This window comes from Garra rufa, chromosome 12 (genome assembly GCF_049309525.1).
Source record: "Garra rufa chromosome 12, GarRuf1.0, whole genome shotgun sequence".
Classification (NCBI taxonomy): Eukaryota; Metazoa; Chordata; class Actinopteri; order Cypriniformes; family Cyprinidae; genus Garra; species Garra rufa.
The window spans coordinates 46,710,457-46,728,849 of NC_133372.1; the positions used below are offsets into that span (position 1 = coordinate 46,710,457).

The 18,393-nt window shown below is 35.9% G+C and overlaps 1 protein-coding gene across 1 annotated transcript in view; it reads left to right on the top strand.

Annotated features, from left to right (window-relative positions):
• shmt2 (serine hydroxymethyltransferase 2 (mitochondrial)) overlaps window positions 1-18,393 on the top strand; it is a 45,434-nt gene that overhangs the window by 7,268 nt on the left and 19,773 nt on the right. The window contains exons 2-5 of the mRNA XM_073851930.1: window positions 9,320-9,499; window positions 12,918-12,997; window positions 15,570-15,770; window positions 15,856-15,937. Coding sequence (XP_073708031.1) covers window positions 9,320-9,499; window positions 12,918-12,997; window positions 15,570-15,770; window positions 15,856-15,937 — 543 coding nt within the window. The remainder of the gene's footprint in view (window positions 1-9,319; window positions 9,500-12,917; window positions 12,998-15,569; window positions 15,771-15,855; window positions 15,938-18,393) is intronic.

Below are 18,393 nucleotides of genomic sequence, written 5' to 3' on the forward strand. Positions count from 1 at the left end.
TCACTTATAAGTTCTGAAAATAGCAGATCTATAGTTCAACACAATGTGAGCTTCCGGATCAACTATTTTCACCAATAATTACAATAATGAAGGAATGTTTTAGAACATAAAAGACAAACAAGGATGGAATGCTAAAACGGCTTGCCATACTAGTATAGCAAAGAGTATTTAATGCTAAAACGGCTTGCCATAGCGGCAGATACTTTTTAAGTTTTAATCGGCATGCACAATAAGCAGAAATGTCATGCATTTTAAACGTCTGACACCCACTAACATTTTCGTCTATTCTCGTCTCGTCAACGAAAACTCACACACGTCTCGTCATGTTTTAGTCATCAACGAGCCATTTTTATCTCGTCAACGTCTCGTTATCGTCATGAAAAAAAAGTGGCGTCAACGAAATGATTTCGCCATCGTCATCGTTGACGAAAACAACACTGCATTTCACTAGATAAGACCCTTTTTTCTCGGCTGGGATCATTAAGAGCCCTTTAAAGCTGTTCAAACTCATGGGCACCTTAGAAGTCGACTATATAGAGAACATTCCTGAAATGCTTTCCTCAAAAAACATAATTTCTGTACGACTAAAGAAAGAAAGACATGGTCTTGGATGACAAGGCGTTGAGTACATTATCTGTAAATTTTAGTTCTGGAAGTGAATTTCTCATAATGGTGACGTGTGAAATATTCCGTGAGGTTTCCCGCTCTTTCACCTCAGCGAGTGCAGAAGTGTCCCATAATGCAGCGGTGAAGCGCAGAGGTGCTCCCCGCGGCCGGCTCCATCTCCCTGGATTAGCGCGATAATGTCGCGGGCCGCTCTGGGAAATTGGCTTTCCACACTCCTGATTGTTCGTGTCACTCCCTTTGGCCCGACGAGAGGAAGCGGCCGACCTCTCGATCACACTCGCGCTCCTCCTGACGCCCGTGTCATTCTGCGGCCAATCGGACGGCAATTTGTCGCGGCCGCTCGCCCATTAGTCGCTGGCAGCGCGAGAGCGGCGGTGTCATCCCCAGCCATATTCCTGACACCTCCGACACCCGCTCTACGCCGCTGATTGTTGTCTAGCGCCGGCGTGATGGACAGCAGTCATCTGTAAAATTGACTCTTTGCTCTGAAGAGAAAGGAAATAACAAAAATAATCAGCAAAATGAAATGTTTTCTTGCTTTTTTCTGAAGCGCAAAAGCAGATGTGAGCAGGAGACGCCTGAAATGATGAAACGGTACATCCATCGTGTGTGTGTGTGTGTGTGTGTGTGTGTGTGTGTGTGTGTGTGTTCTGTCATCTGTGGCTCCCAAAATAGTTCAGGTCTGACCCTTGTTTCATTTATTTCTCGTTTCATCCTGGTTTCTCTCTCTGTGTTTTAATAATAGTCTTTTAATAAAAAATTTTTTTTTATTGCAGCATCTGCAATTTCCGATTGAAATATAATTTTAAAGATTGCATGAGGAGACAGAACAACATTGAACAACTGCAAAAATGTAATGTTCTAAATTTATTCGATCAAAAATACAGTAAAAATAAATAAATTAATACAATTTGAGATTGAAATATAATCAAACACTGGAGAAAATGCTAGTCTTACTTAGATTTTTTCTCTTGTTTCCAGCCAAAATATCTACAAATTCTTAAATCAAGAAGGATTTTCTAGACGAGTAAAAATTATTGTCTTGTTTTCAGAAAAAACAAGTCAAAATTAAGTGTTTTTGCTTGAAACAAGCAAAATAATCTGCCAATGGGTAGAAAAATAATCTTTTCTTGTTCTAAGAAAAAATCACTTAATTTTGGCTTGTTTTTTTCTGAAAACAAGAAAATAATTTTACATGAACAGCATTAAAACTGCAAAAATGTTGAGGTTCTACATTTATTTGATCAAAAATACAATACAATTGTGAAATATTTCTGTGAATATCTTTTCAAATGTAATTTATTTCTGTGATGCACAGCTGAATTTTCAGCATCATTACACTGCAAAAAATGCATTTCTTAGATTTTTTTGTCTTGTTTCCATCTAAAAAAAATTAAATCAAGAAGAATTTTCCAGACAAGGACAATAATTTTTACTTGTCTAGAAAATACTTTTTGATTTAAGAATTTTTAGATATTTTGGCTGGAAACAAGACAAAAAAAATCTAAGTAAGAAATTTGCTGATTTGCTGCTCAACAAATATTTCTGATTATTATCAATGTTGAAAACAGTTGTACTGCACAATATTTTTCTGGATTCACAGATGAACAAAGTTCAAAAGAGCAGCATTTATTTGAAATAAAAATCTTTTGTAACATCGTAAATGTCTTTACTGTCACTTTTGATTAATTTAATGTGTCCTTGATGAATAAAAGCTTTCATTAATTTGAGCAAGTATTAATTTTCTTTAGAAAGACATAGTTAAGTGTTATGTTTTCATCAGTACATCATTTTTAGACTTCCGCTTCTGTTATTGTGGCGTTTAAAGCTATTATTATTCTCAATTATGACTGTTCCAGAATGAGTGTGTGATGGTGATCAGCGGTTGGTCGTGTAACATGTCAATCAAATGGTCTCTTTCTGTCTAAGTGGGTGGTTCTTGGCCACATCTGTGAGACTGCAGTGACTCCAGGGACACACACACACACACACACACACACAAACACACACACATCTGTGTCCCTGCAGCGCCGACAGCGAAGGACGCGGTCCATCAGTGTGTGCTGACCCATGTGTGTGTTTCCCAGAGAGATGGCTGAAATTGCTGACAGAAGTCATGCCACTCATGCCGTTCATTACATTTTCACATTTACATTCATGCATTTGTCAGATACTTTTGTGACTTACACTGCATTGAAGGTGTGCATGTGAACGTGTGTTTGTGTTTAGAACAGAGTCATATATTTATATTTTTATATTTCTTTATTTATATACTTTTTTGTTTCATTTTTCACGTATGTACTTATTTACTTATTTTATTATTGCATTATTGTATTTACTTATTTAGTTGTAATTTATTAATATTTACTTTTTTAATTAGTATTTTAATTAATTATTTGCCTAATGTTTTACTTATTTAGTGTCATAATATATGTATTTATTAATTATTTGTATCTATTTTTACTTATTTATTTGTTTAATTATGCACATTTATTTATGTATTTATTAAATTATTTATTTCCCTGTTTTACTTATTTACTTATTTAACAATTTCATTACCTAGGTTTTTATTAAATTATTTACCTCCATATTTTATTTATTGATTTATTTGTTTAGTTATGTACTCATTTACGTGATTCACTTATTCATTTGTTAATTTCATTGGTTAATTATTTACTTGTATCATTATATACGTATTTGTTAATTATTTATTTCCCTTTTTTTACTTATTTATTTAATCACGTATTTGATTAAATTAGTTATTTATTATTTACTTGTTTATTCAATTATTTATTTCCCTAATGTTTTATTTTATATACCTTTTATTCATTATATACCTATGAATTTATTTATTTACTTCCATATTTTATTTACTTATTTATTTGTTTAATTATGTTGCTTATTTAACTCATTATATACATATCATTATATATATATTTATTATTTATTTCCCTTTTTTACTTATTTATTGTTTAATTATGCCCTTATTTATGTAGTTATTTATTATTTACTTATTTATAAAATTATTAATTTCATTATTTATTTCCCTAATGTTTTACTTATTTAACTATTTCATAATATGTATCTATTAAATTATTTACTTCCATATTTTATTTACTTATTTGTACTCGTTTACATTATTCACTTTAATTTAATTGTTTATTTATTTACTTATTTAACGGTTTCATTATATAGTTGTTTAATAATTATTTTAGATATTAATTTGTTTGTTTTGTTACTTTTTTATTTGCAGTACTTAATTTTGTACTTGTCCAATTGTTTTCATTGATGGATTTTGAAGACACTTATATGAAGCAGCTTGAATTGCATTGAAGGTGTGCATGTGATGAGTTCATGCTTTCACTCCAAACCATGTGTTTGTGTTTAGAGCAAATGGAGTCTGAAATACAACAGGATGTGGTTCTACATGTTTGCAATAACAAGGTGTTCACTACATAATTCAATTAAATTGTGTGTGTTCAGTCAGAGGGGCTGATGGGAACATGCAAACGTCTCACAATCAGCTCACATTTGACCGTTCAGACTCTCTTTCCCCTGACTGTGTCGCAGTCATTAGATGATGGGACGCCCCGGGTGTCGTTACGCCCTGCGGTCGCACCGGATGACGGACGGACGTCCTGTGTTCGGCCGCTCTGATGCTGAAGTCCATCTTTAGACGAATGCGCCGGCGTTGCTGAGCTAATTGTTTTTTAATAACAGGTTTTAAGTGAGCGATTCGTCAGGACCCCGTGAGGGCCTTTCATTAGTGTTATTACTGTTAATTATGAAACGTTCAGTTCAGTGCTGCTCCAGCTTCTTTAAAACAAAAGTGTAACCTAAAAAAGAGTTCAGGTGAATCAGGGGTTAAAGCTCGAGATAAAAATTGTGTTATTATTTACTCACCCCCCTGTCATCCAAGATGATTTTTTTTCAGTCGCAAAGAAGTTTTTTTTTTTTTTTTTTTTTTTTATGAAAACGTTCCAGGTTTTTTTCTCCATATAGTGTATGGAGTAGTAGGATTGGGAGTAGGAGTAGTGGAAGTAGTAGTAGTAATAGTGGGAGTAATAGTGGTGGTAGTAGTAGTGGGAGTAATAGTAGTGGGAGTAGTAGTAGTAGTAGTAGTAGTAGTGGGAGTAGGAGGAGGAGGAGGAAGAGTGGTAGTATTAGGAGTAGTAGTGGGAGTAATAGTAGTAGGAGGAGGAGTGGGAGTAGTAGTATTAGTAGTGGTAGTGTTAGTAGTAGTGGGAGTAGTAGTAGTAGGAGGAAGGGTGGGAGTAGTAGTATTAGGAGTAGTGGTGGTGGGAGTAGGAGTAGTGGTGGTGGTGGTAGAAGTAGTAGTAGTGGGAGTAGGAGTAGTAGTGGGAGTAATAGTAGTAGTGGGAGTAGTAGTAGGAGGAAGAGTGGTAGTGGTAGTATTAGGAGTAGTAGTGGTAGTAATAGTAGTCGGAGGAGGAGTGGGAGTAGTAGTATTAGTAGTGGTAGTGTTAGTAGTAGTGGGAGGAGGAGGAGGAGGAGGAGGAGGAGTGGGAGTAGTAGTGGTAGTAGTAGTAGTAGTAGTAGTAGTGGGAGTAGGAGGAGTTGTAGTAGGAGGAGGAGTGAGAGTAATAGTAGTAGTAGTGGGAGGAGTGGTAGTAGTGGGAGTATGAGGAGTAGTAGTGGGACTAATAGTAGAAGTAGTATTAGTGAGAGTAGGAGGGGTAATGGTAATAGTAGAAATAGTAGTAATGGCAGTAGGGGTAGTGGGAGTAGTAGGAGGAGGAGGAGTAGGAGGTGGAGTAGTAGGAGTACTGGGAGCAGCAGTAGTAGTAGGACGAGGAGGAGGAGTAGTGGGAGTAGGAGGAGGAGGAGGAGGAGTAAGAGTAATAGTGGGAGGAGTGGTAGTAGTGGGAGTATGAGGTGTAGTATTAGGAGTAGGAGTAGTAGTGGGACTAATAGTAGGAGGAGTGGTGGGAATAGTAGTAGAAGTAGTAATGGCAGTAGGGGTAGTGGGAGTAGTAGGAGGAGGAGTAGTGGGAGTAGTAGTAGTAGTAGGAGGAGGAGGAGTAGTGGGAGGAGTAGGAGGGGGAGGAGGAGTAAGAGTTATAGTGGGAGTAGAAGGAGGAGTAGTTGTAGTAGGAGGAGGAGTAGTGGGAGTAGAAGTAGTAGGAGGAGGAGTAGTAGTGGGAGTAGGAGGAGGAGGAGGAGTAGTAGTGGGAGTAGTAGGAGGAGGAGGAGGAGGAGTGAGAGTAGTAGTGGGAGTAGGAGGAGGAGTAGGAGGAGGAGGAGGAGTGAGAGAAGTAGTGGGAGTAGGAGGAGGAGTAGTAGTGGGAGGAGGAGGAGTAGTGGGAGTAGAAGTAGTAGTAGTAGTAGGAGGAGGAGTAGTAGTGGGAGTAGGAGGAGGAGGAGGAGTAGGAGGAGGAGTAAGAGTAATAGTGGGAGGAGTAAGAGTAATAGTGGGAGGAGTGGTAGTAGTGGGAGTGTGAGGTGTAGTATTAGGAGTAGGAGTAGTAGTGGGACTAATAGGAGGAGTAGTGGGAATAGTAGTAGAAGTAGTAATGGCAGTAGGGGTAGTGGGAGTAGTAGGAGGAGGAGTAGTGGGAGTAGAAGTAGGAGGAGGAGGAGTAATGAGAGTAATAGTAGTAGTAGTAGTAGTAGTGGGAGGAGTGGTAGTAGTGGGAGTATGAGGAGTAGTATTAGGAGTAGTAGTAGGAGTAATAGTGGGACTAATAGTAGTATTAGTGGGAGTAGGAGTAGTGGGAATAGTAGTAGAAATTGTAATGGTAGTGGGAGTAGTAGTAGGAGGAGGAGTAGTAATAGTGGGAGTAGGAGGAGAAGGAGGAGGAGTAGTGGGAGTAGGAGGAGGAGGAGAAGTAGTAGGAGGAGGAGTGAGAGTAGTAGTAGTAGTGGGAGGAGTGGTAGTAGTGGGAGTATGAGGAGTAGTATTAGGAGTAGTAGTAGGAGTAATAGTGGGACTAATAGTAGTATTAGTATTAGTGGGAGTAGGAGGAGTAGTGGGTATAGTAGTAGAAATTGTAATGGTAGTGGGAGTAGTAGTAGGAGGAGGAGTAGTAATAGTGGGAGTAGGAGTAGTAGTAGGAGGAGAAGGAGGAGTAGTGGGAGTAGGAGGAGGAGGAGAAGTAGTAGGAGGAGGAGTGGTAGTAGTAGTAGTGGGAGGAGTGGGAGTATGAGGAGTAGTATTAGGAGTAGTAGTAGGAGTAATAGTGGGACTAATAGTAGTGTTAGTATTAGTGGGAGTAGGAGTAGTAGTGGGAATAGTAGTAGAAATTGTAATGGCAGTAGGGGTAGTGGGAGTAGTAGTAGTAGGAGGAGGAGGAGTAGAAGTGGGAGTAGGAGGAGGAGGAGTGAGTAATAATAGTAGTAGTAGTGGGAGGAGTGGTAGTAGTGGGAGTAGTAGTAGTAGGAGGAGGAGTAGTAATAGTGGGAGTAGGAGGAGAAGGAGGAGGAGTAGTGGGAGTAGGAGGAGGAGGAGAAGTAGTAGGAGGAGGAGTGAGAGTAGTAGTAGTGGGAGGAGTGGTAGTAGTGGGAGTATGAGGAGTAGTATTAGGAGTAGTAGTAGGAGTAATAGTGGGACTAATAGTAGTATTAGTATTAGTGGGAGTAGGAGGAGTAGTGGGTATAGTAGTAGAAATTGTAATGGTAGTGGGAGTAGTAGTAGGAGGAGGAGTAGTAATAGTGGGAGTAGGAGTAGTAGTAGGAGGAGAAGGAGGAGTAGTGGGAGTAGGAGGAGGAGGAGAAGTAGTAGGAGGAGGAGTGGTAGTAGTAGTAGTGGGAGGAGTGGGAGTATGAGGAGTAGTATTAGGAGTAGTAGTAGGAGTAATAGTGGGACTAATAGTAGTGTTAGTATTAGTGGGAGTAGGAGTAGTAGTGGGAATAGTAGTAGAAATTGTAATGGCAGTAGGGGTAGTGGGAGTAGTAGTAGTAGGAGGAGGAGGAGTAGAAGTGGGAGTAGGAGGAGGAGGAGTGAGTAATAATAGTAGTAGTAGTGGGAGGAGTGGTAGTAGTGGGAGTATTAGGAGGAGTAGTAGTGGGACTATTAGTAGTAGTTGTATTAGTGGGAGTAGGAGGAGTAGTGGGAATAGTAGTAGAAGTAGTAATGGCAGTAGGGGTAGTGGGAGGAGTAGCAAGAGGAGTAGGAAAAAATCTCATGTCACTCATACTCCTTTTTTTCTTAAATTAGCCTTTTTTTATTTGATTTAATTATTTAATTGATTTGTTAGTAGTTGTGTGATAAGCGGGATGATGTTGAATCAGCTGATCATTTTGACAATATAAAGCTTTTTCGGAGCGGTTGTGTGAAGATGTTGTGTAAACGTCCAGACATTTACATGGTTTTCCCATGGACTTTAAATACTGTGGTACTAGCTTGGTGCATTTATGAAAACAGTATGTTAAGTTCTTTTTCGGTTCTTAAACGCAGAGGAGGAGGATCTGTGAGTTGAGAAAGTGAAATGCTTGAAATGTGTCGAGGATGAAGCAGTGAAGAAAGAAACGACACCCAGAAACCCTTAATCTGATGCTCTGCTGGAGAACCAGACGTGTGTGTGTGTGTGTGTGTGTGTGTGTGTGTGTGTGTGTGTGTGTGTGTGTGTGTGTGTGTGTGTGTGTGTGTGTGTGTGTGTGTGTGTGTGTGTGTGTGTGTGTGTGTGAGAGAGACAGAGAGAGATGTGTTAATGTGTGTGTTTGAGATTAGATAAGCAGTTATGCTGAATTTCCACTTGGCTATAAAGTTTCTGTTGAGAGTTGCTGATTGGAGCAGAATTAAAGCGTCATGCTGATAATTGTATCTCACCAACGGTCCGTTACACACACACACACACACACACACATACATACATACTGTAGAATTAATTTAATTCTCTCTCATTTCATCTGTATGTCAGATATTCTGGCCTCAGTTGCTCTCTATATTCCATATTTTTGTTAGTCATGATGCTGCATCTTAAACAAAATTGAAGTTCACAATCAAGATCCTGTTTACATGTCTTCATTCATCAGATGTGTGCTTTATAAGGATATATTTATATTGTGCTTATATAAATTTTTTTTTTTTTTTTTTTTACTAGTGGGTGCAAGACACTATAGCTCATTTATGTAAGTGAGGATAACAAAATAAACGGTGACATTATTATATCCAAACCTTCTTCTTAATCAAAGCATGTCTAATTAGTTAAAGTCATGAAACCTATGCTTTTCACATCAATTTATTAAAAGTTTAAATGTTTACTGTTTAACACAGTAGATTACCAGTAAGATTGGTAAAAATATGGGACCAAAAATTAGATTTGACACTTTGCCCTGAACATGTTTTGTTACATGCTTTTCAATCAACGTTATCTGACATGATCAAGATGAATTTGTTCTGACACAGTTTAACTCCTGAGTTCTTGTCACATGTTATTACCATTTCCAACAAACTGTGATAATGTGAGAAATGTTGTTCTGGCATCTGAATAAATTTAGTTTAGACTGTACATAAGTTTTTACATTTGTTTATTTTGATATTGGTTAATTTCCTTGTTTGATTGGTGATGTTCTGTGAGTAAAACAAATCAGTGAGTTAAATAATCATAGTCATTTCTAAGTAGTTTTGTCTTCATAATCTTCATAATAGTGCTGTTTGTAGTTCTGTCTGTTATGTTTAGTGATTGGTAGAGGACGTCTGAGTGATAAACTGATCTTGTGTGTGTTTCAGCCGGTGTGTCGGCGTGTTCCCGCCAGCGTCAGATCCCAGCATTCGGCGGCGGCGTTTGCTGATGACGAACGCTCATGGACGGGACAGGAGAGTCTGGCTCAGGACGACCCAGAGATGTGGGATCTTCTGCAGAAGGAGAAGGACAGACAATGCAGAGGACTGGAGCTCATCGCCTCAGAGGTGACCGATAGACTCGCTGAAAAACCTGTGTTACTCCACACCACTTTCAGATTCATCTAATTCATCACATGATGTGTCGATTAAAGGGGTCCTATTATGCTTTTTCACTTTTTGAATTTTAACCAGTGTGTGGTGTGTATGTTTGGGCATGAAACACATCTACAAAGTTTAGAAATCTCAAAGAACAGCTCCTTTGGGCTACAGGGTTTGTTTTCTGGATGCTATGATGTCACGATGTGCTCCATTAGGATATCATTGAAATAAATCCCGCTTATGGAAACTAAAATCATTGGTGGATGGGGATTGACGAGGTTCACAACGATTTGCTTAACTTTAGCTGGGCATTAAAAAGCATTAAAAGTCATTAAATTGATTTTGCGAAAATTAAGGCCTTAAATGGCATTAAAAAGCATTAAATTGTTTTATACAGGCATTAAAACTTTAGATAGTGTTGAAGAAACAAATTTTACCAATTTATCTTGAATGTAGCCTGTATAATTAATAACTTTGATTCACTGTCGCGAAGTATGATAAACACGGAAGCAGTTTGGTAATTGCTTCTGGCCGGTCCAAAATTGTGTGACACAGACTTTTTAAGAGCGGCCAGTTTTAGCCTCTAAGAGTTCAAAGTTTCTGAAATTTTTCTGTTCAGAATTGACATTTGAAATTTTGAAATCTGCAAATAAACGCTGACATTTTAAGCTGTCTCCTGATCCATTTCTAATTATGTTCAGAAGAGTAATGTATGTTCGTTGTTGCCTCATTGTAAGACCGCATGAAAAAAAAATGCATTATAATATACACGCATTCATACACAGCCGTGTTAAGTTATTGGTTGCGTATGGCATTAAAAATGTTAGAAATGGCATTAAAAAGGGCATTAAAAGGCATTAAATAAGAAACCCTGTGGGACCAACGCTACTGTAGCAGATTGTTTACTCACCCTTCATGCATCCTAGCTTTATATGACTTCCTTCTATCAGACGAATGCAATCAGAATGCAGTGGTGCGTTTTTCAAACCAGCAAGCATGAGAGCGTGTTCTAGTGCACTAAAAGAGCATAATAGGTCCCCTTTGAACCGCTGAGTCATTGAATCATTCACTCAACCGATTCATTCAGAATGAAGCTATTGGCTGCATTCGAAATCGCATACTTAATGAGTAGGTACTTAATTTCAATAAGTACCTACTTAACAAGCGCTAAAAGAGTACCATCTCTACAGCTGTTGCGTTGAGTATGAACGCGATCCGGACATCATCCGCCATGATGATGTTATCATGTGATCTACGACGTTAAAACAAGAGCAACAATTTAAAAGATATGAGCGACAGGTTTAATTCATCTATTTGTATATATTATGATGTTGATCAAATTTCTCATTTTGTGGTCTTCTAGAACAAACAGATACCTGTATGATTGTAGTACGTTTTTAGGCTATAACCCAGTTTAATCCTTAAAGATGTTATTTTTTATTACGAAAACCTGAAATCGTAACCACTTGAATATGTTTTTAATTTATTTATGTGCAAAATTGTTTATCCACACGCAAAACTGGCTTGAAATCTCCTTTGTTTTCCTCTTTTTATTGTTGGATTTCTCTCGTTTCATCCCCGAGGATTATAAATAACAAAAAAACAGCACATGCAATTTTAATGCATTATGATTATGTGAATATTACGATAATTTAAAGATATTTAATCTTTTTTTCATTTTTGATTTTACACTTGAAAAATTTAAGTATTACTTAGAAATTAAAGATTACCTCGGAATGCATTGCTAGACAACACCAACGCTTATGAACAATAATACTGATAAATGCTTACCACTAATTAATTATATTTTTAGTAAAATCACGTCCTGTCTTTGTAACATCCAGAAAAGTTTCAAGTCACCTCTGTGATTCGTGTGCTTAATACTGCATTTACACTCGCATTTTATCCAACACAAATGCTCCTCTATTTATCTATTTATTTATATTAATTAAAAAGATCAGTTATGTTTAGTTACTATATGTACATGAGTTTATTTACATTCCATTCATATAAAGTAAACGGTGTTGACAACAGTGAATTCTACTGATCATCTGCAATTCTTTTCTAACTTTTTCCTGTCACATATTAAATAGACATTTGTGACCCTGCACCACAAAACCAGTCATAAGGTTAAATTTTACAAAACTGATATGTATGCATCATATGAAAGTTCAATAAATAAGCTTTCTGTTGATATATGGTTTGTTAGGATAGGACAATAATTGGCCGAGATACAACTATTTGAAGATCTGGAATCTGAGGGTGCAAAAAATCCAAACACTGAGAAAATCACCTTTAAAGTTGTCCAAATTAAGTTCTTAGCAATGCATATTACTAATCAAAAATTACATTTTGATATATTTATAATAGGAATTTTGCAAAAACTCTTCATGGAACATGATCTTTACTTAATTTCCTAATGATTTTTGGCATAAAAGAAAAATCAATAATTTTGACCCATACCATGTATTTTTGGCTATTGCTACAAATATACCCCAGCGACTTAAGACTGGTTTTGTGCTCCAGGGTCACATTTAACAATCATCTTTAAGATGTATATGGTTTATGCACATTCACTTTGGAGGTATACGTGTGTTTACTGGATCTCCCCTGTTTGCTATATAAAACATGTTTTTACAGAACAATCACAAATATACTATACTGTTACACCTGAAACGATTTAACAGTTTGCTCTACGCGATTGTAACACAAGGAACAGTGTAACGTTACTCACTTTTGAAAACACCCTCGTTGCTGTTCTCCATCACGTTCGATGATGACGTATTGATCTCCCGTGGGCTTCTGGGATAGAAAAGTAGAAAAGTATCCCTCGATCGGCACTTCGAAATCTGTGCGGGACGCAGTAGGCATCTGGGGATCTCTCACGTTCTCTTTTGAGCTTACTCTTCTCACGTACCCATTTTGCCTACTATATAGTAGGTAAGTAGGCATATTCGAACGATACTTAGGTATACGTACACCTGAATCTCGTGAGAAATGGTGCTTCATCCTGGTAAATCTCGCCTACTCTTTTGTGGTTTTTGAGAGTTCATGCATACTTTTATTTTCACCTACTGCTTTTTGCCTACTAAATAGTATGGAAGTATGCGATTTCAAATGCAGGCAATGTCTCTTTTTGAATGATTCATTCAAACCAATGGTGAGAGATACTAACACACCTGAGATCTTCATCATGCTCTCATCTTCCTTCGTGTGTGTGTGTGTGTGTGTGTGTGTGTGTGTGTGTGTGTGTGTGTGTGTGTGTGTGTGTGTGTGTGTGTGTGTGTGTGTGTGTGTGTGTGTGTGTGTGTGTGTGTGTGTGTGTGTGTGTGTGTGTGTGTGTGTGTGTGTGTGTGTGTGTGTGTGTGTGTGTGTGTTTTGACAGAACTTCTGCAGTCGTGCGGCTCTCGAGGCTCAGGGTTCGTGTCTCAACAACAAGTACTCTGAAGGATACCCGGGAAAAAGGTGTGTGCATTTTTGCATACAAAAATGTTAATTTATTTGAAAATATATTAATTAATTTGTTTATTCATTTGGTCTTTTTAGGTCGTTTTATTTGATTTTATGTTTTTATATTTATTTATATTTTTCATTATTTATTTATTAATTCTTTTTTCTATATAAACTGTTGTTCGAAAGTTTAGGAGCTGTAAGACCTGTAATGTTTTTAAAAAAAGAAGTCTCTTATGGTCATCAAGGCTGCATTTATTTGTTAAAAAATACAGAAAAAACAGTAATATTGCGGAATGTTATTACAATATAAAATAATGGTTTTTATTTTAACATACTTTAAAATGTAATTTATTTCTGTGATGGAAAGCTGCATTTTCATCAGCTGTTACTCCAGTCTTAAGTGTCACACGATCCTTCAGAAATCATTCTAATATGTTGATTTATTATTATAATTATCAATGTTGGAGACAGTTGGGCTGCCAGTTATGTTTTTAGAAACTGTGATTTTTTTTTTTTTTTTTTTTTTTCAGGATTCTTTGAATAACAGGTTAAAAAGAACAGCATTTATTCAAAAAAGAAATCTTTTCTTACAATGTAAATCTCATCATGTGACACTGAAGACTGGAGTAATGGTGCTGAAAATGAAGCTTTGTATCACAGGAATAAATTGCATTTTAAAATATATTCACATAGAAAATGGAAATAATTGAAATTGAAATTTTAAATTGAAATAACATTTCACAATATTACAGCTTTTCTGTATTTTTGATCAAATAAATGCAGCCTTGATGAGAAGAAGAAATTATTTTAAAAGTCATTAAAAAATCTTACTGATCTTAAACTTTTGAGCTGCAGTGTATATTTATTTATTTATTTTATTTTTTTTATAATTTTATTAGTTCATTATTTGTACTTTTATTATAACTTATCTATTATTTATTTGCATTATCATTTTATTAGTGGTCTACCGATATTGGATTTTACTGATACCAATAGCTAGGTTAGCTTTTTTTTAAATGGCTACTGAATTTCACAAAAAAATAATAATAATAAACAATAAAAATATTAATATTAATTATATATTGATCATTACAGTTAGTTCGTTGTTCATTATTGTTAACAAAAGCAACTAAAAATGTAAGAAATTAACACACTCTAACAAGGAACGATACTTCTATTCTACATCTTAATGTTACAAAAATTTCCCCTAAGGGGACAATAAAGTATATTGTATCCTACAAATGTAGCATTGTAACATTGTTACATATAATATTGTAAAGTGTTACTATTACATGAACAGTCAAGCTAAAGAAGGCCATCTTTAAATATCTACACAAAGGCCACAGTATTAAAATTACATACATATGGATAGTGTGTACTTTCACAACAGTGTTGTTTTTGACAACCATCTTAGATTTAGTCTTAGTCTTAGTCTTTTGGACTAAAATGGTTATTAGTTTTAGTCAAATTTTAGTCACTTCTATATGTGATAGTTTTAGTCCAATTTTAGTCGACGAAAAGTCAAAAAGGTTTTAGTCAAAAAAAAGGGGAAAAAGTAGTCTTTTAACAAATTAATGTAGGTCAGTAAGTATTTTGCTGTTGGGTAGTGTCACTTATAAGTTCTGAAAATAGCAGATCTATAGTTCAACACAATGTGAGCTTCCGGATCGACTATTTTCACCAATAATTACAATAATGAAGGAATGTTTTAAAACATAAAATACAAACAAGGATGGAATGTTAAAGCGGCTTGCCATACTAGTATAGCAAAGAGTATTTAATGCTAAAACGGCTTGCCATAGCGGCAGATATTTTCCGGTTTTAATTGTCATGCACAAAAGCAGAAATGTCATGCATTTTAAACGTCTGACGGACCACCCACTAACATTTTCGTCTATTCTCGTCTCGTCAACGAAAACTCACACACGTCTCGTCATGTTTTAGTCATCAATGAGCCATTTTTATCTCGTCATCGTCTCGTTATCGTCATGAAAAAAAGTGGCGTCAACGAAATGATTTCGTCATCGTCATCGTTGACGAAAACAACACTGTTTCACAATTTAACTTGCCGCTCTCGTGCTGCATAACAAAGACTTTAGGGACTTTGCTGTATAATGAGGACGTTTTAAGCCACTCCAGAAACAGACCAAACCCGGAACAACTATTGCAACTATAGTTCCGCCAGTTAACTATCGGTGCCGATTAATCTGCAAAACCGATACATCGGTTGACCTCTTATTATTTATTTTATGTGTTTTGATTTATTTACATTGTATTAATTATTTGTATCATTTATGTACTTAATTGTCATTTGATGTATCTGATTTATTTTGTTATTTGTATTTATTATTTATTTGTATTTTTATCATTTGTTAATTTATTTACTACTTAGTTTTTATTTGTAGAAATTGTTTATATGTATTTTTATCAGTTTTTTTTTTATATATATATTTCATTAATTTTTTTTATTTGATGTATTTGTATGTATTTATTTATTCATGAGACTGATGGTTGGTAGGTTTATTTTTTTATTTTTTTTATTTTCTAAAATAAGTCTAAAATTAGTCCGATGTGGTTTGTGCAGGTATTACGGCGGTGCGGAGGTGGTGGATCAGATCGAGCTGTTGTGTCAGAAGAGGGCGCTGGAGGCGTTTGACCTCGACCCGGCGCTGTGGGGCGTCAATGTTCAGCCCTACTCCGGATCTCCGGCTAACTTCGCCGCTTACACGGCCGTCCTGAATCCGCATGATCGCATCATGGGTCTGGACCTCCCCGACGGCGGACAGTGAGTGACCCTCATTCATTCGTACGCTCTTTCTCTCATTCAGCGCTCGTCAGATAAACCCTAATGAATTCTGTGTCTCCGTCAGTCTCACTCACGGCTACATGTCTGACGTCAAGCGGATCTCGGCCACCTCCATCTACTTCGAGTCGATGCCCTACAAACTCAACGTAAGTTCACATCACACCTGACCCTCCTGCTTACTACACATCTTTAGAGGCTACATTTCTAACCGTAGTGACACTAAATATTAAAAGCCTAATAAAGAGTCTCCCAGACTGTGAGTGTGTGTGTGTGTGATGGATGAGTGGTCAGTGTCCTCTCTATAGGAGAGATAATAGGAAATCGACAGGCGGCACTTTCTCACACACACACTCCGGCGTGACCCTCAGACTGATGTCAGTGTGATGGAGTGACCAGACAGACCAATGGACGGAGAGAGAGATTATCTGCTGTCCAGATCTCAGAGAGAAACTAAGACAGGACAGAAGACTGAGAGTCTGAGAGAGTGAGACGGAAGTGCAGTGAGACAGACTGTGTTTTCAGTAGATCCGTTTGCCCAGAGAGAAAATGAGTTCAAAGTAGGAGTATGCGATATGACGATTTTTGACCGTACATGATTATAATGTCTCCACTTTTGAAAAATATTGTAGTATCGTGCCTCCATCTTAATATATTGTACAACGCGACATAGATGCACTGCAAAAAATGCTTTTCTAGCTTAGATTTTTTGTCTTGTTTCCAGCCAAAATATCTAAAAATTCTTAAATCAAGAAGAACTTTCTAGATGAGTAAAAATTATTGTCTTGTTTTCAGAAAAAAAAGTCAAAATTAAGTGCATTTTTGCTTGAAACAAGCAAAATAATCTGCCAATGGGGTAAGAAAAACAATCTTGTTTTCTGTTTGAAATAAGATTTTTTTTCTTACCCCATTGGCAGATTTTTTGGCTTGTTCTAAGCAAAAGCTCACTTAATTTTGAGTTGTTTTTCTGAAAACAAGAAAATAATTTTTACTCGTCTAGAAAATCCTTCTTGATTTAAGAATTTTTTGATATTTTGTCTGGAATCAAGACAAAAAAATCTAAGGTAGAAAAGCATTTTTTTGCAGTGTGCACTAATGGGACACTGCACTTATTCGCTTATTTATATCACAAAAGTACATTATTTGCATGTGCTTTAAAGCCTTGCCGGTTAAATAACCTTATTTCGTCATAAGCATGTACACCTGAAACCTGTCAAAGACAAAAAATCTAAGTGAGAAAAGCATTTTTCAGTATCAGTTGCAGTTCTGATGCATCCACTGCAAAAAATGCTTTTCCATTCTTCGATTTTTAAATCAAGAAGGATTTTCTAGATTTTCTAGACGCGTAAAAATTGTCTTGTTTCCAGCCAAAATATCTACAAATTCTTAAATCAAGAAGGATTTTTTTAGACAAGTTAAATTATTTTCTTGTTTTCAAGTCAAAATTAAGTGAGTTTTTGTTTATAACGAGCAAAATAATCTACCAATGGGGTAAGCAAATATATTTTATTTCAAACAAAAAACAAGATTATTTTTCTTACCCCATTGGTAGATTATTTAGCTTGTTTCAAACCAAAACCCACTTAATTTTGACTTGAAAACAAGAAAATAATTGTAATTGTCTAAAAAAAATCCTTGATTTAAATTTTTTTCTGATATTTTGGCTGGAAACAAGACAAAAAATCTAAGTAAGAGAAGTGAATGAATTAAATATCATTTATTTTTTCCCTAATTTACAGAGGACACCTACTAAAATGTCATTGGGTGTAACAATCTTGTCAGGCATATTTACAACAGAAGTCTATTTATGACATATTAAAAGATGAATTACTCTTACCCCAAATACTAATCAGTTGTAATTCTACATTTTTAAAATTTGCCACTATCCCAGGTTTTGGCCATTTGTCAGTAATTTTTTTTACTAATTTAAAACACAATAAAATTGAATATGCTCCCTTATTCTTTTATATATTTTAATATGCACAAGTCAGAATAACCATGTTGTTTGAATTTTTACGTAAATATTTTGTTACACTGAATGACAATCTAACATTATTTCAACCAAATTTTGACATGTTATTCTCCAAAAACTTAATTAAAACCTTAAAAGTAGACAATTTACGTTATTTAATGTGCTTTCTTTGGACACAAAAAACTTTTATAAATTTCTTTAGATGTGGACATTCTTTTTATTTTTACTGTATCAATTTTTAGTTATTTTTTGTTTGTTTGTTTTTATATTTGTATATTTATTAACCCCTTAACTGTCACCCGTCCACTCTGTGGGACACCTACATTTACTTCACCATTTTGCAATAAAATCCTAGTCTAATCAAGACAAACTATATATTGTTGGAAAGGTCTAAGGTTCCTAAATAGATGTTTTACATTTTTGGGGGTTGTAAAGTTAAGTAGGAAAAATAATAGATTAATTTATGACAAGAGTGCACCTCAAAAATCTACTTAATAACAGGAGTTTCCTTTCCAAACAGATTTCCTTAAAATCTGAAAATTCCTTCTTTGAAAGCCATTTTAAAATCAGACATTGCATTAACATGAAAAATGTTCATCAAAACCATATTACAAAATCTTTTAATTCATGAAT